Source organism: Pararge aegeria, chromosome 4, assembly GCF_905163445.1.
Source record: "Pararge aegeria chromosome 4, ilParAegt1.1, whole genome shotgun sequence".
NCBI classification, from domain to species: domain Eukaryota; kingdom Metazoa; phylum Arthropoda; class Insecta; order Lepidoptera; family Nymphalidae; genus Pararge; species Pararge aegeria.
Window position 1 is genome coordinate 9631711 of NC_053183.1, and position 27098 is coordinate 9658808.

Sequence of the window (27098 nt, forward strand, 5' to 3'; positions counted from 1 at the left end):
TGCGATTTCGTCAGCTTTCGTAAATAAATAATGTCCTTGGAAATTCTTAACATGAAAATAGACGAATGATCTCCATTAAATTGTAAGGAGATGCGATACGTGCGATGAATGTGTGATCACTTACTTTGTTTTCATATTACGGCCGCGCTATCAGGTAGAATCTCCGGACAAAAATTGTACGTATCAGTTCTCTATTAATTATTCTACTTCCTTAATTTAACCAGACAATGATTTATCTTAGCCTAAAACCTGACATTGACTTCACTTAAAACCATTAAAGAAATAATAAAAAAAAAACATTTTTTTACCCCTTACCTAACCACTAAAATAGCACATAACTTTATTTAATCATGATTACAAATGACTTCGTTTACTTTTATTATTTTTTACATAAGTTATCTACAACTAAAGTAGATTTTACAGGGTTTTACGCCTTTCATTTCGATTGAAAAATCGTTCTTAGCAATACGTCCGCCAAAATCGCGGCAAGAGGGGTGCGGCTTTGCGAATAAAATAAGGCAGACATAAGTTTAGAAGGAACGTGTTGTCTGTATCTAAAGTCTCGAAACGCAAAATTTGTATTAAATTTTCCGATTTTTAGTGACACATTACTCTCTATGGTATTGTAGTGTACTAGAACCAGTCCATAAATTGAGTCTCCTTTAATTAAAACGAATGTAACAATGTCACGCAATTTAATACGCCTTATTAAAATAGGGCCTATCGAGGCTCGCTTTAATTCGATAACATTTCAACATTTACATGGTCATACATTGGCATACATTTTTGTACTTGAATGGTACCTACGCAGTGATCCAAATAGGGAATCCAACTGTATTAAATCTGACCATAAAATTTCGCTTGTGATGTACTTAATCCTTAAAGATGATTAGTTTTAAGTTTTATTTCACTAAACCAGAAAGTAAAGTATTATTTTTGTCATTATCATCATATAAACCCATTACCGTCCAACTACAGGTACTGCATCCATTGGCTTCCTCCTACAATTGTATTTTTTTTTTAAACGTATACTACGACAATACACACATCGCTATCTAGCCTCAAAGTAAGCGTAGCTTGTGTTATGGGTACTACGATGACTGATGAATATTCTTATGAATAATATACACGAATACCTTAAACACCCAAACACTGAAAAACATTAATGCTCATCACACAAACATTTTCCAGTAGTGGGAATCAAACCCACGGCCTTGGGCTCAGAAAGCAGGGTCGATGCAAACTGCGCCAATGTATAGGGGGTTAAGGCCGTATTCCAACACGTTGGCCCAGTGCGGATTTTCCGCAAGCATTTTAAGAAAATTATGGAGAACTCTCAGACATGCAGGTTCCCTCACGATGGTTTCGTAGACATGCAAGTGATATGCGTGCTGGGATTTGTACTTGGCCTCCTGAAAGTGAAACCCAAGTCCTAACCACCAGGCTATACCGCTTCCTATTCTTAATTTCGTGATATATCCCATAAACTAGAACCCTTTTACTATTAATTTCACATATTTTTTTAATTTGTAACGTCATAGGACTTCCGTGACCCCATAAGGACTAGGTAGCGTAAACGGGGAATTTATATTATGTAGTATTTTATATATTGATTTTTATTAAAAGTTATTGAAGTCTGACTAACTGTCTCAGTGTAAAGGTATTCATAACTTTCTTTCATGCAGCAACGGATTTCCCTCCATGAAAGTTAAGAATACCTAGGTACCATCCGAAGTTTTAGTTAAGGCAAAGACGTATATACATTTATAATAATAATTGTAAATATCGCCGACTGGCAACGTCTTATAACCGTTTATACGTGACGCTTACAATATAAACTTAATAAAACCAATTTGTTGAGTAAATGTGACTTTTAATTAAATTGACGAAATTGCTATCTATAAATAGTAACACTTATTATATATTATTTAATGGTAATATCATACATATTATATTACGCGAGGATTAGGTAGGGTTTTCTACTTTTTATCATTTTAGTATGCTTTGATACATATACCTAACTAAAAAACAAATCTTGTAATGGCTAAAGCTATAATTAGCTTTAATTAATTATTTAAGCTTAATACTTTAATTGTCATTAATTGTGATTTTATTTTATTTAAATTTGTTTTTGTCCTCTTATATTATGTGAGAGTATACATTAAGCGGTCAGATGATATCAAATGGAGAAAATCCCCAGTTCCAGTTATAAAAAACTTAAGGGTAGACTTTTTATAAGTCGTACAATACCAATATTTAGGTTTTTTATAACTCGTACTGGAATTTTTTTCCCATTTTATAAAATATTCCCGTTTAGTGCATACCCTGGATGCAAGCCACTGAGTCTTATAGAAAACATACATTTTAATGGAATGCAGGCATTTTCACTGACCAATTTTTGAAACACAGAATGCGAAAGCTTATGACCATGTTAGATACTCTACACATACAATTTAGGACTCCAATAAATTACGATGATTACAAAGACACTTCCACATTGTGCTAATAAGAACAAATTTTGTACATATATCATTGTGAGATATAGAGAACGTTCCGCAATTTTCTGATAAAAAGCAAAGAATTTACCGATAGATAGGTAAAACATATTTTTTTATAGATACCTTGGCAAGAATAACCAGCGTATAGTATTATATCAAGCGGATAACAGGAAATTCCGTTTTATCAATTTTACACGTCTACCTAACAATCTAGCTAGTTAAATTTATTAGATTGAACGTTTAATATGCATTTAACTTTCATTTGAATTACTTAACCCGGCGTCATGGGAGATCCGGCACATCATATTTTGCTTGTAATTCAGTTACTGTCCGTGCAACATTGCCGTTCTTCTCAGTAGCTGGAGCGGTTGGGTCGGTCTAAGCATTACAGGTAACACAAAAGTCGGACAGCGATCGCACTGAACTGGTCTAAAAGGCGTAGTCTAAAAAGTTACGTGAGACCCATTCTGCGGCTATGGTAACAAATTTGGGTAATTTTGTATCAATACGGTTTTAGATTTTTACTATGTATGTAGGCTTTTATATGTACTTTGTGATGAAGAAGAATTAAGTTCTCATGCGAGTGACTTTTGTCTTTTATGGGAATAAAATGTCTTTAAACCTGAACCTAGTTTTTCTATTTTTGTTTATGGTTTTAGTGCCAATATAAAATTTAACACATTTTAGTGTGTCGTTAAAAATGGGTCGAGAAGAGGCAGTAGGTAAGATAATTTTTTTTATAATTTTTTTAATGTTACAATTAAAACATAATATAACATGATATTTTCTTTTAATTATTTACGTGAATAGCTAAAAAGATAAATAGGAACAAATATTAATTTCTATGTTAATAAAGTACTGGTATAATTCATATCCAACAAGCGGGTCTGTGAGACCACCTACGTCCGTGTAACACTTTTCCACCCCCATGACTCTGGGTTAAACGCACGAAAATTTATAACTTTATATTTTTCACAACAGTAGTTCCAACCAATTCTAAGTTAATTTAATCTGAAAGGTTAATATATTTTTTTAGTGCTTTACACTAAGGATTGGTAAGAAAGTAAAATAAATAAATCGCTTTAATATACCTAGGAACAAGCACTGGACTTCACAAAATTCATAACTATAGTTATATTCAAAAACCTACTTAAATTCAAAGTAACGTATTAACTCCTTCGTTGATTTGAACATTATGTATTGTTCCCCACATTAAGGATGCATAACAATCAGCCAATATAATAAGCCACGGTAACGCAGCGTGGTAAAGTCAAATAATAGCTGGGAATCTGGTGCGAGATTTAAAAAAAATGTTAATAATGAAGTTTGACATTTAGCGCTGCTGCACGGTAGTTATTATATATGTAAATATAGTATATATTCATTATATACCGTGCTATTACTGTGGCGTCCGATTTGTACACCCTAAAGGTAAGGTGTGGGGTGGGTAACACGAAATACATAATTAGAATAATTCGTTAAAACAAAATCTTAATTCACACTATCGTAAAACTTTAATAACGTTACTGATTCATCATACTAAACTAGATATTTTTTTATAAAATTGTGATCAGACTTAATAGATCACAAAAAAAATGTTAAAAAAGAAAATAATTCATCAAAAAATATGCAGATAAGCAGTAATAAAATCAGTAGACAATGATCAGTTTAAAAAAAAAAAAAATATTAAAACAGATAAGTAACATAACTATAAAAAATAACTTTATAGCTTACATCTGTAAGAAGCTTCATGAAGGTGGTACTAAGTAGTCAGTTCCTCATTTCTCTTACAAATAACTTTAGATTAGTTGTTAATACTTCATGTGTATTTTGGAATACTGCTCCCTGGAAATAAGAAGTAAATAATATTTTTATAACAAATATAAGTTACACATTGTAATAAGGCGAATGAAGAGGCATCGGTAAATATAATAATACATGCTAGTTTTATTATGCAGAAATTTATTTGATTGAAAGTATTTCGTGTAATTACAATTTAACATCTTAATAACTCGACATTTCGTCATTATAAATACTCGTTGACTAGTATCATATCATTAAAACATGGGTGACAACGATCGTTCATTGAATACAAGGTAAACATAATAAATATAATTATTTTTTTCTTGTGAGACGGAATGAATTCCGGTGGAGACTTCTTAACTAAAAAACGTCCAAAGACGTGTTTTATTGCTAATGGTGTATTTAATTAATTAACACATAATTCAGAGTAACTATTAGGTAACCAACCAAAAAAGATTACATTGACTTCATATAATAATTTCAGTGACAAGATGATATAAATCTATTAATATACCATTTTAGCTAAACTCTGGTTCAATAGAAGGTTAATGGTGAACTGTGATATAATTATATACTTACCAAATTGATCGACACGATAAATAAGAGATTTTCAAACTTTCTAAAGAATCACAGTTACTTTTGTATCTTATAATATCTTTAATGTTTCGTGTTGAACTAATGTCGACCAACGATCGCGATTAGGAATAATTTAATGTTAGCGTTCTCGAAGCACACATAGAAATTTTAAATTGCCTCGTAAGTTCATATAGATGTATGAATAATTTGTTTAAATGCAAAACTTATGTGTAATATTTTTCAATTATTAATTAATTCATTTTTATTGTGATAAGTTAGTAAGAATGACAGCGTAGATCGTAATGCAAAACTATATGATATAGAATGTACTTCTTAGAGTGGAGGTCTATGCAGTGTATTGTATGGTTTTGCGATTTCCAATCTCTCAGTGAATACATTATGTTTTTCTGTACCTAGGAAGAGATCACTCTTAGCAATAACCTCTGGCTTGTGTTATTTTTAAGTCTTTCAATTTTATCTTTGCCTTTAAATAAAATGGCAATAAAATTGTTTGAATAAATAAAAATTTGTAAAAAAATTCAACTTGTTGCAAATGTTAGCAAATCGGACAGCAGTTCAAACTACTTCAAGCACAAGCCGCAACTCGTAAGTCGACTGTAGTTCAAATATAAACTTTTGACACATTTAACATCAATGCGCACTTCGAGGTTGGTAATTGACAGTCGTAGTTTCGCATTTGCTCCTAAAACTGCAAGGGTAGATAACTTTTCAACTAACAGACGTACGAACTACGACATACGTGCTACATATGGGCCAATACCTTTGGCAACCGACATACACATATTGGAAAAACCGACACAGTAAGTATCAGGCCAAGTCACGGGTCTCATCATATCGGTACCTAAAAATTTAAAAATACAAGTTTCCTTCTAATCTTCACAAAACAGCCAATTGACCCATGATGTAGAGGATGCATAAGCAAAGTGATAATTGATTAAAAGCTAAAAACTAAGGGTCTCATTTATTAAAAGTAGCATAACGATGGAATAGTTATGAAGAGTCACTCGGACATGCGTTGGAATATGCGTTTAAGGTCTTGCTCCGCTTGGCGTGACGGCCGACCAGAGCGTGCGGGCCTCGAGGCAGCGCCTCCTTACTGGGTACTCTCCGTACCCTCTGTACTCCGTACGATAGGGTTCGCGGGGAAACTGTACTTTCCGGGTAGTCTTTTTAGTGCTTTTTGATGCTACATGGTGTCGGTCTGAGAATAGAAAGGTGCAATAAACTCGGGTCTTCTACGTTTGGCCTTGCCTGTTCGGTGCCAGCCTTGTTGTGGTGGGATTTCGACAATAGGGAAGGTACTGTCAGGGACAATCCTGATTCCCATGATTATTACTTGATGTTGTTCTTTAGTTTCCATACGAATCTTAGTTAACATCCACGGCACTCAGTTGCAGTGCGAAAAAACATTGTAAAACAACATTCGACAACAGTCGCAAACATTCCGACGTTATGCCACGTTTATTGTTAAGGTCTTCATATTTTAAGACAACTAAACACAAAAGTTTAACACCATAAAACGACAAAAATATACTTCTGCTAATCCTTTCAAAACGAATTACTCAATAAAGTCTGTGGCAATAGCAGTATTACAATATAATTATGTATTAAGTAACTTTTATCTAAAGGGTCTTATTTAATAATTTATCCCGAAAAAACAAAGAATCTAGGTATCATCTTAAAATGATTAAAATTAAACTTATCAACTTAAATAATTAGTTATATAAACGTAAGTAGTTAAATTATACACAGTAGGGTATTTGACTAATATTCATCTGAATATTATATTATTTTAATAAATACCTGAGCTAAATTGAATTACGTATTTTAACAATAATCATTAATATTTTTATTTATTAATCTTGAAATAACCATTGAAAATAGAATTTATCTATCGGAAAGGGGATACTTTGCTAATAAGTTACCTACTATGATATTTATGATAATCCCACACCTTTTTGCTGGGATCAATACTTTTCCGATTAAGAGAATTAACTGTAAAATCTGCCATTACCGCAGACTTATTAAAACTGGCTAAAGGACAATACAAAAAGAGAAGTAAATATTGAAATATTTCTGCAGATACATCATATTATGTTAATTATTAAATTGAAGATTTATTTCAATAATTACTTTTCTTGTAAAAAATGTTGTTTTGCCGTTACACTTACGATACAAGTATGCGGTAATGGCTCGTTAAGTCGTGTTTACATTTGAGGAAATTAATGGGTTAATTATTATAAAATGTTTTTTTTAAATTTAAATTTAAGAAAACAACAATACTTTTTGCGTTAATAAAATTAATTGCATTTTTATTAATATAGTCATAATTATAAATATGTAATGGTTTTTTTTAATATTACAAAGAAAGTGACGATATCTATAGGAACTGTCAAATACCCCAATTACTATTAATAAAATAGAAACATTTTTATGGTCAACACTGACGTCAATTATATTTACAAAAAAAACTTAACTCAATCTACAATAAAAATTTGCACATCTCGACAACGTTGGTCGTTTTCGTGTCGTTATGTGTGTATTTAACGTTAGAGTTAGTTACCACCTCCAGAGATCGCCACCCCCTCTCGAATTTTATTTTAGAGATTTTTTTTATTATGACAAAGGCTTTGGCAGCTGCCTCTTGCAACGTGGCTCTGTGAAATTTAACTTCACCGTCTAAGCGCAGGTAAGAACCTGGTAGCCATTTTGTTGTATGCTAAACTCATGGGTCATGTCTGTTAGGATGACGTTTTCTTTAAGAATTTATGCGCATGTTTAAAAATAAAAAAATCTTCAAGATCAAAGGAGTTCAATTTCTACGAACGTAGTACCCACCAACCTTCTCGAGATACACAAATTTATTAAAAATAGATACATAAAGACTAATAGTAGTGCAATTATATGACTAAAAATAGACAATATATTTAAGAGGATAGAATTGTTCTAATTCCGAATTTAACCCATTTCATAAAAGAAATATAAAAATATTACTATACAAGACACCTGCGTTTTGCAACCGTTTACTGCTACTTATAAGTTGAATTATATTATAGAGAGATATTTTTAACATAACGCTGGGCAATTTTCATAGCTAGCATTTTATTAATTAACAAGGTTCACAATCTTTAACTATAGGTTATAATTTTCCCATAAAAATAGCTTTACTTTAAATTATGAACTAGTCAAACTAAGTTAATGCAGCGGACTTTATTGCATAAATTCTTAATATACTATGCTTCAGTGATACACTGGTGGTCTGTGAATGTCGCAGGACCAATGCAAGGTGATTTAATCGCATCGTCCTTTTGCGTGAACCGTAAATGTGTAAGATTACCAACTTTGTTCAAGATTATAACTATGAGGAAGCAAATTTGATTTAAAACACCGTAATTATCTCTTTAAAAAAATCTAGCTTACTCTACAACGACATAACTACCCACACTGACAACTTTGAGAAACGAAAATAAAAACAAACGAAGATACTCGTGCTTAAGTGTCAAGAGAAATTCGATTCCTCTAGTCTAGAATAAAGTAAATTTGAAAATCAAACACATTATTAAAATAGTCATCAAGACGATAATATAATAGTACAGTCAAATAAGATTAAACATAGGCCATATATGAAAGATAACAAGCTGTATTTTTGCATAAGCTTTATTAAGAAAGGTATTATTTTCTTATAATATAAATATTAATATATAATTTGTTTTTTTAACTAGGTAAGATTATAATTTCATGATGATATTACTTCTTCTTTCGAATTGTTTAAAAAATATTGAAACCCACAGAGGGGTGTAGCGAGGGCAGGTTTATCAGAGGTTGAGCACTAGGGCTCGAAGAAATCGGGGAGAACGTGAACCTAAGAACCAAGAAGGTATACTTGTGTGAATGAGCATATTCCTACTATTCATGCTCTATTTGAAACGATTAATTAATTGAAACAAAAACATCTAAGATGAATAATGTACGAATATAAAGTTTAATAAGCTAGAACATCGTTGGAAACGAGGTTTTTGGTACTTATTTATTCAACCTACCATCGTCTATAGTACTGAATTCTATTAAACTTCAAAAAATATATTAAATGCCTAATCAAATGCGTATATGCGAAATTACAGCTCTTTATCACTTAAAATCATTTGAATCCTTATTTGGCTGAGCTAATAAGTATATCTAGTGTAAAAGTGTATAATATAAACATTTTGTTTGTTTAATTCCAATTGCTACCACAAAAGGCGTTGATGTTTATGAACAGTTACTTAATTTAGAGTTTAATATCCTATATTCTGCTGTTTAATTCTTCTAAATCAATGTTCGTTTCAAAGCCTTTTCATAAGAAGTGACCGAATATATCAATAACATACCTAACGCATTGAAAATATACTAACTACATTTACAGATCTTCCAGCCTTCGTGACCGAATTCGAGAACAACTTACGTAAAGCATAAATAGACGAAATAAATATAATACCGACATATGTCCCATTCTTTTTTATTATAAGAAACCTTCGTCAAGTTATACGTAAGTTTGCCTCACATTTGGTCCCGACATAGTAAAACTGTGGGGAAGGTTCTTTAAACTAGCCGACAAATTCTGGGCGATAGCTGCAGTGCGATTCTGATAAATCCATAACCCGCGCCTTGCTGATGGCACGAGACAATACACTCGTGGCAATTTCGGTATATGATTAACTCGCTGGCATGGAAGGTTATATATTAGACTTGGCTAATAGACTCTTTAGTTATTATTTTGATTTATCTACACATATTTCACATTACCACCGGACTCATTTTATCCATTTTTTACTATAATCAAATTAATACTTAATTACTCCTTAATAAATTAAGCCTGGCAACGATATTTTATCCTGAAACACTTTACTAATGCGATACTGCCAAACAAGCTCGTAATTTTTAAAATGTTTACCTCTCTAGTTCTCTAGTTATAATTTGACAGCCGTTCTGTCGTCACACGGCATACGGTGACATATTTTAACCCATATTCTCATTTATTATTCTTATTTAAACTACTACTTCTATTAAAACAGTCAAAGCTCCCCATGTATATGGTTTGAAGTGTATATACCGCTGTGAATTTAGCCGTTTCACAGTGGTTTGAAAATCGAATTGTAACCAATACCATACAGTAATTGTTGCATTTCTAAGGCACATATTAAGGCATGCTCGTAGAAACTGAATCTCATACGATCTAGAATTCTAGATGATGTTTCAAATTACGCAAGTTTTTGCCAATATAACGATACAAAAAACTTCCCACGGCGCTTAGAAATTCAATTTATACAATAATCTTTTTTATTCATTTTATAATATAAATTATAGATAGTCATTTTAATAAGGTAGCTAGCTCTAAATATCAAAGATATAACGATTTGATCTTAAATATCCCTCCAGTTATGTACCAAATTAAAACTGCATACAAAGTTTTTATATTGTTTAATCATCATTACGTCCCAAGTCAATAAAATGTCCATTTTTTATTTGACAATTGCTACTTTTAAGGAACAAAAGTTTGTATAGACACATTCAACTTGTAATTTTTTATAGTTACTTGTAAATTTTAATATATATACGATATAATATTGCGGTGAACGTTATTAATAATAAAAATCTTAGTATCACATGGAAGACTTTTGAGATCTGCAATCCAAATACGTAAAAATAACTGTAAATTAATGGTATCTATTTGTTTCAAATTCAAGGTAAAATATTAATTCAAGGCTTTTATACTGAACATACCTAGTGCTTAGAATAGGGAGCTTTGGTTGTACAAATTACAAGTAAATATAAATGTTATAGGTATATTTTTTTAACATATTTACTATTTTCAGACATATTTTGTGATGTGTTGGCTGAATAAAAATCAGCCACTAGTAGCGAAGGCCACATTGCGGCATCGAGATTGCGTCCTTAGAGCAGCGTTCAGGTTTGCGTCTAGCGTGCGACTACGTAGTGTAGTAGTTTTAAAAGTCCTTCCCATATCTAATAAGTCTAAGAGACATGCCTGTTAAAATTGGTTAGATGTCTTTTAGTAAAACTAAGATCAATAAGGTTCTAAATGCTTTTAGAGCTGCATAACGATTATAGCGCCAATTACATGCTAAACAACTACAGCGTTGAAGCTATTGGCGTTTTAACACTTAGGCATTGGTAACTCTTTTTGGGAATTGGGAATTTTAGATTACACAAGTGAAGTTTTGCATACTAGAATTTCTGCAAAATTATACATTATTAATCATGTAACAAATTGTTGTTGTTGTGTTGACTGATGTGTACAGTCCCTTTGCCTGCTATTATTTTCAATAAGTTTCACTCCATCTCATTTCCATCAAAATGCTAATCATATACCGAAATTGCAATGAGTATCTTATTTAAAAAGTAATTCCACATCTACATTAAATGGGTAAATAAACAAGTATGCCACAACTTTATGTGTATTGATTATTAAATTAATAAAATATATATATGGGTATAATAAATAGGTTATCCTTATAGTTTTGTTAGTCTACTCATCTATATCAGCCAATATATTTCGCTTAAACTATCTTAGCTGAAATTCAGAACAGTTGAAGCTACTACTAAGTATTACTGCTTAGGTATGTATTCTAATTCTGAAAACAAAAAAAAATTGGTATTGCATTTATGAGTGATATTACATTTTTTATTTAATGTTGATGTCATAGAGACATTCAGTTGTATATAATATGCCAAAATTAAAACAAGTCTATCTTTAAGTTTGTAGGAGACTAGTGGTGCCATACCCTCATAACAAGTAATAAAAAATAAGATTAAATTACCAAGGTATTAGTAAAACACAAGCCTACATTGATTCTTTTGTCTCATTGTTTGTAAACAATTTTTGTTTACAAACATATGACAGAGCTATTTAGCTAGAATCAAGTTCAAAATTTCAATATCAATACACTTGACTGAAGCAGGATTCATTTTATAAATATGGAGCAAAAGTAGCTTACATTATAGCTACTTTAATATTAAATAATAAACTACAATACATATGTACCAATCAACTCAAATACTTTAAATATAATTAATGGACAAGATAATTAATTTAGGCGGCCAATTTGATCCATTGTACTCAATTTCTGTAATAACCAAATTTGTTAAAAATTTTTTGCTTTTAAAAAGTAAACGTACATAAGAACACAAACAAGTTTGTGCTGTTTTGTAAGATGCAAAACCCAACATTATAAGTCTTTCTGAGATTGGGTAACAAAATAATGTTCAGTAATTAGCCACTCTGAGCCATATAATACTTTTGACTGATACAACATTTACTTCTTTCATTTGAAGAAATTGGCAGTGGAGGTGCATTACTTTGTTGCAGAAGCAAATAGTATGGCTGATTTAATTGCAGTATGGAGAAAAGTTTTTGTAATTAAACTACTCAAATTAAAAAATAGTGAATGACACAGAACCTAGTGGAAGGTTGATAGTGTACGAATACAAGGTATTGGAAGTATTATTGCAGAAAGATAAACCTTAAATGCAAGAACTTATACTTACATCAAAGGTAACCAATCCAACAATCAATAACACATCTTTTAAAATCATTCAACAAAAATAAGAGACATTAACCACTGATTGCAATGTGAAATTTTGTTTGGCAAACATAAAAATCAGGGTATTTGCATCACTGGTGATGAATAATGGATCCATTTTGATAACTCGATCAATAAAATATATTTAGGAGAGATGCAGCCATTACTAATAACATATTCAACATAACAAAATCATTCTTCTACATGATAATGCAAAATGTTTGCTGCTGTCAAAACCTATTCTGAGGAGTTCTTCCATTGTGATACCTATTGCTATTAGAAAGACGGGAAATAGATTGTGCTGTGGCTAGTTATGGAAAATACTTTTAATGAAAGGTAATATAATTTTGTTTTACTTATTAATAACTTCTTAATATTTTTAAGAAAAAACAGCAGAATCTTGTTTGAATAAATTAAAAGTTACATAAACATTTTATTCATTTAAGTGTCAATTAGGTTAATTAAAACTTTTTTGAAACAACAAATGTAGTATTTCTTTAAAAGCAATGAAAACCTCATTATACATTACTGTACACATAACTTGAGTATACAATTTCTTAATCTACAGATTAGATAACACCTTAGCTGATCATACCTCAAAATGATGATTCATTATCATTATTTTAATATGTTAAGTAGTTAATATTGATTTTTAACTATCCCTTTATAAATGCAAAATTTCCCCAATGGTTGGCTCAATTAGGGTCAATAACAAGTATGAACATACTTTGACCAATGTATAAATTAGAACATAATTTAATAGGCTGCTAATTAAACATTTTTCAGTTGCATTAAAATGGAAAACATTACATTTTGGAAATATGATGCAAAGCAAAAATTGTTCATAGCTATGAGAAAAGTTATTGCGAAATTCCATAATTGACCCCACCTGTATTGAGGCCAGTGTTTTCGGAGGCGCCGGCGGGCTGTGGCGCAGGCATTGAGATAGGTGGTGCCTGGTTATTGGCCGGGCGCCCTTCCCCACCCGGCTGCAGCGTCACGGGCTGGACACCGTCGGAATCATCACGCTCCAGCGTGTGGTAATCACCAGATTCTTCGGGCGGACGTGGCTTGCACTTGCCGCAGCAGCAATTACAGCAGCAGCACAGACAACAACAGAAGTAGCATCCAGTTAAAATGCCGCATACGGTGAAAAGCACTTTGCACCAAGTGCTCGTAACGACGAAATAGGCGTTGACGTTTTCTTCTCCGAATTGCTCAGCTATGTATAACCCGAGGGAGCCGTAGTTATCATATATGTTTCGTTTTGTAGCGTCACTCAGAATTGTGTGAGCGCGATTTACCTCCTTAAACTTGTCTGCAGCTTCCGGGTTGTTTGGATTTTTGTCTGGATGATATTTTAATGCTAATTTGCGGTAACTTTTCTTGACATCGTCGGCCGTTGCAGTTTTAGGGACTTGCAGTATTAGATAAAGGCTATCGCCCGCGGTGGAGAGTTTTCTTTTATCCATTGTTACGAGTATTCTTCGATAGGTTCACAATCGTTAAATAATGGCGTTACAATTACTTAAACATGAAATTGATGAAAATCATTAAATCGTCAACCAAAAATCGTTTCTCCCTCTAACGAATGCAGATAATACAATCTGAAGCATAGACTCTTAACCAAACACAGACAACATTCTCAACGCTCCAAATAGATATAGTTTATGATATAAATTATAATTGTCTATTTTGTACATTGTTTGTAGTTTGTATTCCCTTTGAACAAGAACAGAACAACAGAAAGAACATGGTGATTAAAACCATGTATAGTTTTAATATTTTTTTTTTAATTTAAAATCGGTTTTACATCGCAACATGCTCCAATAAAAATGCTGGTAGATTTAACAGTGCAAGAAAATGTCAAACACTCAAAATACATTTAATCAAAATTTATAAAAAGAAGAACTACATGGATTTCGCAATCGAGTAAATAATATGTCAGAAAAATAAAAATACTAGAATAGGAAAAAAGTACCCCAATAGTAAAAAAACTTTCTTGTTAATAGTTATTCAATTACAAACTCATTTATTGTATTTAACCCTCAGCACCACTCGTATTAGCCTCACAATTACATTCGTGGGGGAGCTATGTATATAAATTGACTTTTACAATAAAGAGGAATAGAGGAATTTTAAAATTAATGCAAGGTTAATTTTAAGTATCGGGAAATAGTTTCATTGAAATTGTTAACAGTATGATAACATTTTTAGCGTTTGCAACTGTATGCTGTATGCACGGTTACCATTATATTAAGCTTTCTGGCGGGCGACACAAGGAGTACATGGACGCGCAAGTGCGTGTCGTTCATAATAACAAAAAAAATTACGCAAATGTGAAAAGTGGGGGACCCTACTCCCTCACGAGTGGTATTAGGGGTTAATATATTCTCCGAAATTTGTTGTTCTTAGGTTGTTATTATTATGAATTTTTAGTTTAGGTATCGATTTTGTTTATTTAAATGCTTATCTACTTATTAGGTACTTTCTAGTTACAGGATTTCATTTTGGATTTCTAGTTCATCAAGAATGAATAACAAGTCGAAGAAATGCTATAATAAATCTAACTGGACGCCTCTTTAATTCACTCAAACTTGTTTAAAGCATCTTACGTAGTTTCAATAAGTACACCTACCAACATAAACTATGTAACATAATTACGTTCTAGTAGTTCTGTAGTTCACCTAAGGTTGCTGCACTATTTAACCCAATTATGTCTATAGTAGGTATTTCTCATTAGTAAGTGAAGGTTAGGAAAGCCTCTTGATTAGAGAAGATCTTGTATACCGCCAATATATATTGTAATATATCGTCTAACAAGCAGCTTTGAATAAATTTTTCGAAAAAATACTGAATGGGCGAATAGAAAATGACTATAATATCCGAAGTGTTAAATAAAGGGTTCCTAAAATGTGTTATCTCGCTGTCTCCGTTCTACTAGTTATTTCTAAAGGGTGATATAATATTAAAGCGCAAAGTAACTCCGAACAGGACACTAAAAGTAGTTTTTACTCGTAGCTTACTAAGCCAATATGTACAAAGAATAAATGCATTTCGTTGCTATTTTAGTCCTTCTAAACGAAGGTGGTTTTTAATCATATACGTAGTATTGTATTAATCTGTATCTGAAACACTGACCTATTTTATCTATAGTATAATAGACTTCTAGTATACTATACAGGTCAGTTGTCTGATCATCTGATGACTGATACAAAATATTTATCTGTCGTCGTCGCTTGTTTTCTCACATCTGCCATTTTCGTTTACATTCAAAAAAAAAAAAAAAAAATTTAAAATTTAAGAGATGCATGGTTCTTAGTCACATAAATTTAAATAAGATTAATATCACAAGAAGATAGAAGTAAAAGATAAAAAAGTAAAAAGATAAAAAGTTTGAAAATCAGCTAAAAGTTACAAACAAAACCAATAAAGTAAAGGGAAATAAACTAATTATTTTTAAGTCACGAAAATTGATGAAAAATAATTACTCAATGGCTCCTAAACCTATTGTATTATCATCGCCGAACTGTCAGTGTCTGCTCGGAATCTACTAATTCGAGCTTTGCAGTATGTACTTGGCCATGGCGAAAGCTCGTGGTATTTTTCAAATATATAAAAAAGTTCTTGCAAGGCGACCCTACTTAGTTCAAGCTATTCAAACTGGAGCTTTAATGGGGGCTGGTGATATTATTTCGCAAACTTTAATAGAAAAAAAGTCCATAGCTGCTGTTGATTTTAAAAGAACTCTTCAATTTTCATCTATTGGATTCTTTGTTGGTGTAAGTGGACAAAATATAACTGAATTTTATGACATGTAATGAATATTCCATAATAGCTAAATTAAAATTATTTATGGTGTATTATTTTTTCAGGGTCCAGCTTTACGTGTATGGTATGGTCTTCTAAACAAACATGTAGGTGCCAGTGGTAAAACTGTAGCCATGAAAAAAGTATTTGTAGATCAATTCATATTTGCACCAACATTCTTATTTTTTATCCTAGTGGCTGTTGGTACTATGCAAGGAAAGCCTTGGGATTCAATAAGAAGGGACATTAGTTATAATTATTTAGATGTTCTAAAAACTAACTACTATATTTGGCCTTGGGTACAATTAGTTAATTTTTATTATATTCCCCTACAATATCAAGTATTATTAGTGCAATTTGTTGCACTTTTTTGGAATACATATTTGTCATGGAAAACCAACAGTAAACGGCCAGTAGAATAAAAGAAGTACTGATATAAATAGGTAATAAATCTATATTTTTCTGAAGGTTACACTTTGTATAAATTGATTTACCATCTTTAGCCATTTTTTATTACATTCTGTTTGCCTGAAAATAAGAGACGGAGAAGGGGTCGTACTTAGCAGATAAAAAATGGTATATTTCCCATTTTGTATTGGTATGTTGCCTAGGCTAAACTGTCACTTTATTTGTTATGGGCACCTTTTTATGTAGCAAATGCACTGTTTCTGTTACCTCTAGCTCTCTTGGCAAATGTTTATTTCTAATAAAATTATAATCTCAGATAAAAATTATGTACATAAACTTTGCCCCATTTACAATAACAATATTTAGTGTAAAATCCAACTATTGCCCATACAAAAATTCAGTTACAAATTGGAAAAGTTTAAGACCAAATATATTTTGTTCAGTGAACATTTTATAGAGATTGAGTATTTCTTATATTTTTACATGAAATAGTAAGTAGTATGCCAATAATTGGGTTGATGCCAATAAAATAGCTACCTTAACTGAAGTAAGGAGGTACTAAAATCATATTTATTACATTTGCTGTTGTAGAATGCCCAATACATGAGTTATTTACTTGCGAGAAAGTTGTGTTTGTAATTGATTGTTAGTTTCTTAAAGTAGGTAACATGTATTTTTTTTTTTTTGTATTCAATACATAAAGGTATAATTTAAGTATTAAATCAGGTTTCCTACTGAATCTGTGGATTTTATTTTAAATTATGTTGTGGTGTGTGTTAGGTTATATCACTAATAGTGCAAGTAAATCGCAGAACCTGCAGAAATAGAGTATCGAGCGGGTTCTTGTGAGTGTCTGGAACAGCTTCTATTCAGTCCTAGCAATAAAGTCCTCATAAATGTGGTAACACATGTATTCAGTATTGTAAACCTTCTAGCACATGGGATTATTTTTATCCTGTTATTCAGTTCCTTTGGGAGAGGAGTTTAAAGGGTTTGGCGATTTTACACCATAACTCCGTCAAATGTTAACCGATTAAAATATTCTTTTTGTACTGGATATATTATACTATAAGTTTAATTTTGCCCAAATTTCGTGTACATCTGATGAATATGATTGGAGATAGATTTCCACTAATAAATAGTGCTGCTGTTACTAAACTTTTTTTCAAATTCAAAAGTTTTTTAAATTAGGCAAAACAGGAGTAGTTCCTCGGGAGGGTCATTTGCGATTGGCAAATGCAAATGATACTCCCGAGGTCATTTCCATTGACCTCAGGAGTTTCCATTCACGTATCTCTAAACGTGATTTAAGGTTTCAAATAGTGGAAGAATATAGCTCCAAGAGGAAGAACAGATATATTATTCGCCCACACCACAATAAATACATCGAGCGTTTTATTGTCAGTGGTCACACGATCGAGCGACTAATTGAATCTACTAGCACATCGAGCGACGTATTGAAACTACTCGCACGTTCGAAATAAGTGCTACTCGAGAAAAAATTCCCAACGAGTCGCAGTGTGACACTATTGGGTGTGACTCGTGGGAACTCAGACGTATACCTCATTAAGACCTATTTAGCTACTCGCTATATCTCGGAATATCAAAATGAGGGGTCAATATTGCATGTGACAGCGATCCGATTGCACTTCACGCGATGGGTTGTGCTGGGTTCTCGTGCGTAGGTATTACAGCCGCTTCTCGGTTGGCCAGCCAGTCCTACATAACCTTCCGGAAATTGATTAGGATTACTCGTTAATCTCCGTAAGGGATGCTTACATAATCCATCTGGATTTCCTAGTGAGAAAATAAAAGGAGTAGATGTTGTGAAGCTAGACCACCTAGCAACGCGGCAATCAGTTGCGACAACCTTATTTCTTGTCATAACTCCATGACGAAAGTACGGGTGGATAAATTGCGTTTCTTGTGGCGTGCATTCTAGCGCTGCTGTCGCTGACCCGTTTGAAACCGCGGGTACTTAATAAAACGATTCATAATGTCAAAGTTATTTAATAAGAGTATCTCTAAAAATAGGAATTACAAAGTATGAAGTGATAACAAAGCTAATTATTTTACTTAAGGTCACACATTCGGTGGTGTACTTAAAATAGATTTTACAAAGTTTAAAAAGTTTTCCTAAGTGAATGATATTTTAAGATTAATGGCCGACGGCAGGAACGTCATCTGAAACAAATTGGGAAGGATTTTATTGTACAATGAGTAAGATTTTATTATATCGTCAATCTGATGATAGGTTTATATATTAGGTACACTAAAAATTAGCCCTAGACTGCAATCTCACCTGGTGGTAAGTAATTATGCAGTCTTAAGATGCTAGCGGGCTAACCTGTTAGAGGCATGTCAGTTATATTAAACTCATTCACCTTGTCTGTTTCTACGCGGCATCATACCGGAACGTTTAACGCTTCGCGGCATGTCTATGTCGGTAGCGTGATAACTAGTCACGGCCAAAGCCACCCAGCAGACCAAACCAAAGAAAATTCAGAAATATTAACTCCCAAATTTTCCCCGCCATTCTCCCACACGAAACCACAGCACTTCCCACTGCACCAGGCAGTTCGTAGGACGATAGATAAACTAAAAACACCTCAGATCATATCCAATACATGCCGCTTAATTTTAGGATTAAACTACTACGAGCGTGCATATCTTAGGCCCTGAGGCTAATTAAGTAGTTGCATTCTATTTACTACAACTTCTTCATTATTATCATATCAATCCATTACCGAGCCGCTACAGGGCACGGGTCTCCTTCCACAATGAGAAGGGTTTTGGCCGTAGTCCACCACGCTGGTCCTACACACCTTTGAGAACATTATGGAGAACTCTCAGGCACGCAAGTTTCCTCACGTTGTTTTTCTAGACCGTTGATGCAAGTCATATTAGAATTGCTTAAAACGCACATAACTTGAAAAGTTAAGAGTTGCTTGTGGGATTCGAACCCTTGAGATTTAATCCGATTTGAGTCCTCCTATAACTTGTCCAAATAGATGAGGGGAATTTACAAGATAAGGGTCAAGTTAAAGTACTGTAGTCTGCCTTGATCTTGTAAATAAAAAAACATAGCTACCTTCTTACATTACTTCTCATAAGTTCCGATATAGTTACTGCAACTGGGGCAGTAGTGGTCGGTATTTTTCGCGGAGTCCAAGCAATACGGAATGCAACAGCAACAACTGAAAACATAACTCTACTTAGTTTTTTTTAATAGCCAACGGGTAACCTCGATAATATCTAGATATTTGTCGATATTTCGACCAAGTTACGTGGATCGGGTCACCGAAGCGGTTGGACAATAAACCTCAGAAGTCAGCGATTGTGGAGCATATTTTTCAAAGGGGCGCCCAGCACTAGATAGAGCTACTAGAGAACCTAAAGTTCTCTCCACCGACATATTATACTCAAAAATTTCAATAGTAAAGTTTATTTTCAAAGACTAAGTATGGAGAATCCAGTGTCAGAATTATACAAACCAAGAAAGCATAGTACTACTTCCGAATTTAAAAGTGGCGTTGTCAGTGTAGTGTGTCGAACAATTCGCGACATACCAACTAAAAGAACACAAAATTGGCTGTAAGTATGTAGGTATGCCAAAGTAGTTTCCGCGTAATGCGCGAACAATCAGACCGACAAACAGAAAGTTATTAACAATAATATATATATATATATATATATATATATTATATTCTTGGAAAAGGTAAACTTTATAGTTATCTTATTGAACTCTATATAATATAGGAACCTATAAATAAATGTGGGTCTAACATCATAGGTACTTTTTACACAATAAACCAAGAATAGTTGGAAAATCCAAAAGTGCACGCCTCATAATCTCATTCATTACAATAAAATTTATATTATTTGTAAATATTAATTAAACTACATCTAATTTTACCGTGAAAAGTAATAGGCTTCTATTCTTCAAAATACTGAAGCCTATACAAAAACCAACTCGATAAGTGAAGTATTTCGCTCTTTAACGTGACCACAAGATACGTGTATCTGTATCTGACACACGGACGTCCAAGACAAGAACTTTTTTAAAAAATTTTTTAATTAGTTTAAATAAGAGATTTAAAAATATCATGAGTGTTAAAAATAGTGTTTTTTCTCAACGTTATATTCACTTAAAAAAGCAATAAAGAATAAAAAAAGTGACATTTTAAGTTGGAGAATCACTCGGTGTTCGTAAACTGACAGTAATACCCACCTCAACGCTTCGCTTATGAGGCGTGCAAAAGCAATAGTGCGGGCTTTTACCCCATATAACTACATTATTAATGACAGCATATCGTAATACCTACTCACCATATCAGGCAACAAAGTGCGGCAGTTATGTGTGTTCTTGTTGTGCTCCTAAATTTCACGGAAGTCTTGATGTTGGAACTACAAAACGGGCATATCGTTACTGTGTTGTCTGGGCCCAGCAACAACGGAACCTGAAAAACGAAAGGAAATACGTAACTCACAGTTAAAACTGTTTTTTTGTTTGCTAGCCAAGGGATAGGTCTCGTCGCAAGATTTAAATAAATGTATCGCAGCGCCGGTCACCTGCCTGCGGCCAGCACGTTAATGTAACGAGCAAGGTATTCGTGTAGGTATTACCTTATTACACTAATTAGCGATTTATTGGTCAAATTCACCGAATGAGCAGTTAGACCGTCGCCACTCTTTTTACGTGACAGCGTCAAAATTTAAAAAATATGTATTTAAAGTAAGAACACTTTATAAGCACTTTATAACGTCGTGTAGCTTGTAGGTATATCTGTTTGTAATGACTCTTCCATTTCCTCTACACAATACGCTGCTGTTTGATGACGTTACTGCTGTACTATCGTTCTCAATTTCGATAAACGGTTCATTTGTTTGGGTTACTAGTTCTGAGAACACTTGTGCGAAGTGCACGCTTGTCAGCATAGCTTAACGTTCCACGTGACAAACAAAGAATCGACTGTGAAATAAGAGAATAGTTGTTATACTATGTATAGTAGGTACTTGGTACTAAGTATGTAGTAGGAATGCGGGAATGAATATACCTACATTTTTAAGGTTCCGTTCTCCGAGGGTGCCAATGAGCATTATAATACTAACCTTCCGCTGTCCATCGGTCTATCAGCGGGTTATATCTAATGAACCCTACCTAATTGATACTTGAAAGTTTCACAGAATGTGTTAAGATCATTTTTATATCTCTAAATAGGCATTGTAATTGATGTAACGGTCTAAGATGGTAACGGGCGAACTTGTCAAGAGTGTGGTCGTGACGTTAAACCCAAACCATTAATCGGTTTCTAAGCGACATCATAAAGTCCTTAATCGTCAAGCAGCACGACTTTTTCTGTAAAGTGGTAACTAGCCACGGCCGAAGACTAGATCAGATAAAGTCATACTAGACAAAGTCAGAAATTATAAATTCCAATTTGCCCCTGCCGGGTAACGAACCCGGAACCTCGTACTTGTAAGACCACAGCGCTCACTGCTGCGCCAGGGAGGACAAATTTTCACTGCCATTAAAACATATACAACAATTGGCACAGTTAGCATTCTTTTTGACGTAAAACTGCAATTGTAGTTGTTATACGGAATAAAAATCGAAATAAAAGTATAATGAACTATAATATCCGTTTACGTATATTAATACTAATACAATGTGTTGACATTGTATTACTACTATTAATAATTCCATTCCATCCAAATTCCCACGCCATAGTGCCCAACCTACCACATGTGTTGACACTTACTTAGTCAAACAAAATCTCAGTAAAAAAACACAATATAACTCAAAGCAACTACGCTTCACGCGGGAATCACGTAACTCGCGAAAATCCTATTCTTTAATTCCACAGCTCATGGTTTCATTTGTCAAACAAGAGATTCGAATTCGTTTCGGGGTTGCTTTAAAATATCGTAATAATAAGTAGGTAATCTCTAAATATAGAAGCGGTGATAGCCCAGTGCGTAGAACTTCGCTTTTACTTTCGGGGGGCCGACTTCGAATCCAATGGCGTGAAAATAATATCCAAATACTAATACGTGTATCCAAATATTAAACGTGTATCCAAATATTAAACAGGGTTAATCTTCTCTATTCCCTATTTTTGCCATCTTAGGCAGGTAGACGCGGTAATTTTATAATTTTATCCCTTGTCAGATATCGGGGGATATAATTTTTGTTTCCCGACTATAATTACCGTGCTGGACAAGTTTGGCACCCGACCGCTAGGCACTGCGCGGCGGGCTTGGATGTCTATCTTTTCGTATTACTTCTAAAAGATCAAATAGGAAGGTTGGTACCTACCGCTTTCGGGGCGTTCGGCGCGGAAACGGTTATCGCGGACTTCTGAGACATTGGTAGGATTTCCATCTGAAAAGAAAGTTGGAAACTTCATTACAATGGAATGAAACGCAAAAACATCTGAAATTATAACTGGGGTCGTGCCTACCTACCTACTTGACTGGAACAGGGTGGCTAAATGTAAAATATATCGAATTTACATAGTTTATGTACCTAATTAGATGGCTATATGATTATATCTATTGTATGTAATTACATAATTTTTTTATCATCTTCATCCATCCTCAGTCTGTTATTGTAATAGTTCTGAGCACAGGATTTTTATAGGTGGCGGGATAATCCCGAAGCTTGGAAACTCCACGCTGCTCTAAAGCTGGGTGGTGGGCTATATCAAATGCTAGGTTAGCTATCTACAGCAATCCTGGAGCGTGAGATCAGTTGAGAGAGGACGACGTGAACTCTAAACCGACCCGTCTCGTTGTAGGACTACCCTTGATGAGCACCTAATGGAAATAAGTCCTAGAGTTGGCAGGCGCACCTTGTCTTCTCGGTGCCTCTTTGGCGATTTGATATAGATGCATTTTATTAGTTTCCAGTGGAGGATCTTCCAGGACGGACCGCGTTGCTGGGTGACGGAAGGCTGAAAAGCGTTCCCATGACCCAGCTACCACTGGGTGGCAGTTTGGAACACTGTAGGGTTTTAAGCGGTAAGAGGCCATCTTAATCACATAGCCTCCCCGTGGCGCGGTAATATCCGTGGGGTCCTCCATGTGTCCGTACTAACTATAAGCTTATAGTAAAATAAGTAGGTAGGTACTTACATCTTTGGTTGGTTCCAGATTTCTGGGATACAAAAGTTCCGAATCTTGACTCATTATTGATTCCTTAAAAAAGTTAATAACTAGATTTAAAAAGTTCAAAAATGTAGGCCACAGTCACACCTATTTTCTTAGTTAAGGTGAAATCGTAGGTAGGATACAAAGATACAGCTTTTGCTTATGGATATACAAAACGAATAGGTATGTAGGTTTATTTAAATAAGACAAGCTAATCTAATGTAAAATTTTTAACCAAATGCTTAGTCTTGAATTTGGGTTTAAAAGGGTAAATCAAAATAATAAAAAAAAAGTCGAAGGAAAAAGGAAAATTTGAATAAACGACAAATTTGATGAAGATAATTGGTACGTAATATTATTTATCTAAAGAAGTGTACGTTTAGATCCTGTTAAAATAAGACTTGCGTAGGTAGATACCTACCTACCTACCTTATTATTAAGTATATAGAACATAGGAACATAGGTACCTACATATGGTAGGGACGCAACTAGCAGCTACTGTTACAGAAACAAAATTAAACTGAACTGAGTATACATACTCTATAGGTCTGAGTATAACTATACCTACGACAACTTAGATGAAGAAATGTTCCCAGTTACTACATGATAATTAAAAACAATTAAAATACCAGCGCGGGCATTCATAATTTTTCAAGATCAAATTAATTCGTATAAGTAGGTAGGTACTGTACGTAAATAGAACCATGAGGCACCCATATTCACTTTAGGAACCTACAGGAAACGTGAAGTACCCATTGAACTCTCACTATAAAAAATACACTCACAATAAAGAATTAAGTAGGTATTATACTCAAAACTGAAAAAGTCCACGCTAAAGTGATAAAGAACAACCGCTATTAACGAATCACTTATTTTATGTTTTAGTTAAAAATTACTTCTAACCTTTTAAAGCTGGTATGGCAGCAATGAAAAAGTGGACGACACACAGTGGAAGATCGAACTCGAATGAAACTATATTTTATTATTTTTAAACGCTCTTGGCTATGGGTACGCTATTCAAAATATACATAATCGACGGAAGGGTTAGCACTCACTGTTTATAATAACGCGTGGATTTAAAATTCTGTAGATTTTTTATATGGCGAACGTTTAATTTATCAAGATTAATGAACTGTAAGAGAAATCTACTGTAGTAGAATAAACTTACGAATAAAGCTATTGAAATGTCTCAAGTATTGTATAACTATCGCTGTGTCCTGCGATTTCACACTCGTTAACTATGGCTTGTATTGTAGCATGATGTTAATAATATACAAATAGTAACGCTAGTCCGGGTTCAACAAGCCGTCTCGACAAAGCAATATTGCTGTAAGGGCTGGGCGAGTAAAGAACCCTTACCGACCTTAGTCTAAGTAAGTTAACTGTCGCATCTCGATATGCTTACTAGATGAGAGAAAAAGATCGTCATGAGATTAAAGGCGTCAAACTACTGTGCTACAATTTTCCTCAATAAACGGCTATCTAATATAATGACACAATGAGATACAACGTACAATCAAACGCTTTATAATACTTCTATTTTGTCTACTTTTGCGGAACACATTTCAACAATCGACGTAGATGTGCTTTTAGGGTCGAATGACACATTGGATAGGAATTGGATATCATCGATCATATTTTGAAGCTTGACTATCGCAAATTACCGTCTCAGGGACTCATATAGGTATATGAGTCCCTGAGACTACTTACTTATTTTTCTTTGCTTTTGCTTCAATGTATCGTCAAGATAGATCACTACGATTTCAAATAACAAAATTTACGATAAACATATTAAGGGCGTCAAATAATTTTTTTATTGGTGATGGAGCTACATAGAATTTATTGTGTGCTACCAGCCTTATTCGAGGTCATTCCCGATACCATAAACTATGATGTACCTACCTACTTTAATCAATATAAGCTTCTCGGAATTTAAATCAAAAGCTATAGTCAAAAGCTAGCAGAAAACTTAAAAGTTAATTTACTAAACACACCAAAATATTTGTAGAGCTCGTCCGAAGAAGTACTTTTTTTTTGTTGACTGAGGGGATATTTCCTTATTACTGACCCGAATTCTTGGGGGGGAGAATTAGGTTATGTGGGATTTCTATTCACTAAAACCCCCCTCGGTGGCCGGCCTCAGACGTGGGTGCTGGTGTAATTGAAGGTTGATGGACATAGGGCGGCAGGTTGCCGGACGCGTTCCTTACATGCCCTGCGAAGGGTTGCTATGTTTATAGGCAATGGCCAAGTAATACAATAAAAAAAAAACACCCTACAAATAGAAAATCCTTTGTGGTCCCAGTAAAAAAAGTAACTGTTCTCCGTCTCTTTAGTAGGCAGGTACTCATTACTCTAATAGGTAGGTATGTAGTCTTTACTAGGAGAATGGGATACAAGTGCTTTTCCTCTAGATCGGTTCAGCGGTTGAGCTATGCATTGTTAACTATCAAGCAACCGAGCAGACACGCAGATACACTTTTAATATTAGGAAGTGTCCCAATATCACTCTCGCTACCCTTAGTTAAGTCTATTTTATTGTTTGGATTACTTTTGTCTCTTTTTTGTTTGAACGCGCTAGTCTAGACAATTTAAAACTTATTTTGTGCTTGGTAGCCCAATTATTTAGAAGGTTTAGGCTATACATATACGGCAACGACTGTTTGGAAGCCGATGTGGTCGAGCCCTGGGGCTCAACTCCTGGCGAGCCTTTTCGCCCGCCCCCTTTCCCTGGTGACACTTTTACAGACCTTCAGCACAGCTAGGCATGGACGGGAGCTATTTTCTTCTCGGGGAGAGGACAAAATGTTTATTTTCTGCCACAGTATTATCCACTATTCTAGCATGTAAGAACGGTTGGCAATAATATCCAAATAATATATCTACGAACGTTATATTAAAGAGTCTAGTGGCTTCGTTTTTATTTTCAGGGTTCAGAAATCGAAGCCCAGCATGCACCTGTAACTTTTCTAAGTTATGCGCACTAAGCAATGGAAATATCACTTGCTTCGACGTCGAAGGAAAACATCGCGAGGAAACCTGCAAGCCTGAGGCTGAGAGTTCTCCATAATGTTCTCAAAGTCGCGTGGAGGCCACTAATCCGCAGTAAGCCATTTACATTGTGGGAGGAGACCCGTACCTTGTAGTGGGCCAGTAATGGGTTGATATGATGATGACGATGCCGAAGATTAAACGCGTCTAAAAAATCATCTAAATACATGAGTTAGAACGTCCTGTCTATATTCTTTTA

At 34.0% G+C, this 27098-nt stretch overlaps 3 protein-coding genes across 3 annotated transcripts; 1 reads left to right on the forward strand and 2 right to left on the reverse strand.

Annotated features, from left to right (window-relative positions):
* Positions 1-1870: 1870 nt before the first annotated feature.
* LOC120623543 (dnaJ homolog subfamily C member 5) lies at positions 1871-14068 on the reverse strand. Its single transcript, XM_039889596.1, has 2 exons — positions 13368-14068; positions 1871-4343 (listed from the first exon to the last, which is right to left on the reverse strand). Exons 1-2 carry the CDS (start codon positions 13948-13950, stop codon positions 4318-4320), a joined length of 609 nt encoding a protein of 202 aa, XP_039745530.1. The 5' UTR covers positions 13951-14068; the 3' UTR covers positions 1871-4317.
* Positions 14069-15822: 1754 nt separating this feature from the next.
* LOC120623440 (protein Mpv17) lies at positions 15823-17447 on the forward strand. Its single transcript, XM_039889469.1, has 2 exons — positions 15823-16260; positions 16354-17447. The coding sequence occupies exons 1-2, from the start codon at positions 16051-16053 to the stop codon at positions 16708-16710; spliced, it is 567 nt and encodes a 188-aa protein (XP_039745403.1). The 5' UTR covers positions 15823-16050; the 3' UTR covers positions 16711-17447.
* A 1243-nt stretch (positions 17448-18690) lies between these two features.
* On the reverse strand, positions 18691-24877 carry LOC120637935 (lipopolysaccharide-induced tumor necrosis factor-alpha factor homolog). The gene is made up of 6 exons (XM_039910007.1): positions 24752-24877; positions 23834-23896; positions 23016-23081; positions 21026-21156; positions 19788-19893; positions 18691-18880 (listed from the first exon to the last, which is right to left on the reverse strand). The coding sequence occupies exons 2-5, from the start codon at positions 23885-23887 to the stop codon at positions 19797-19799; spliced, it is 348 nt and encodes a 115-aa protein (XP_039765941.1). The 5' UTR covers positions 23888-23896; positions 24752-24877; the 3' UTR covers positions 18691-18880; positions 19788-19796.
* Positions 24878-27098: the final 2221 nt, after the last annotated feature.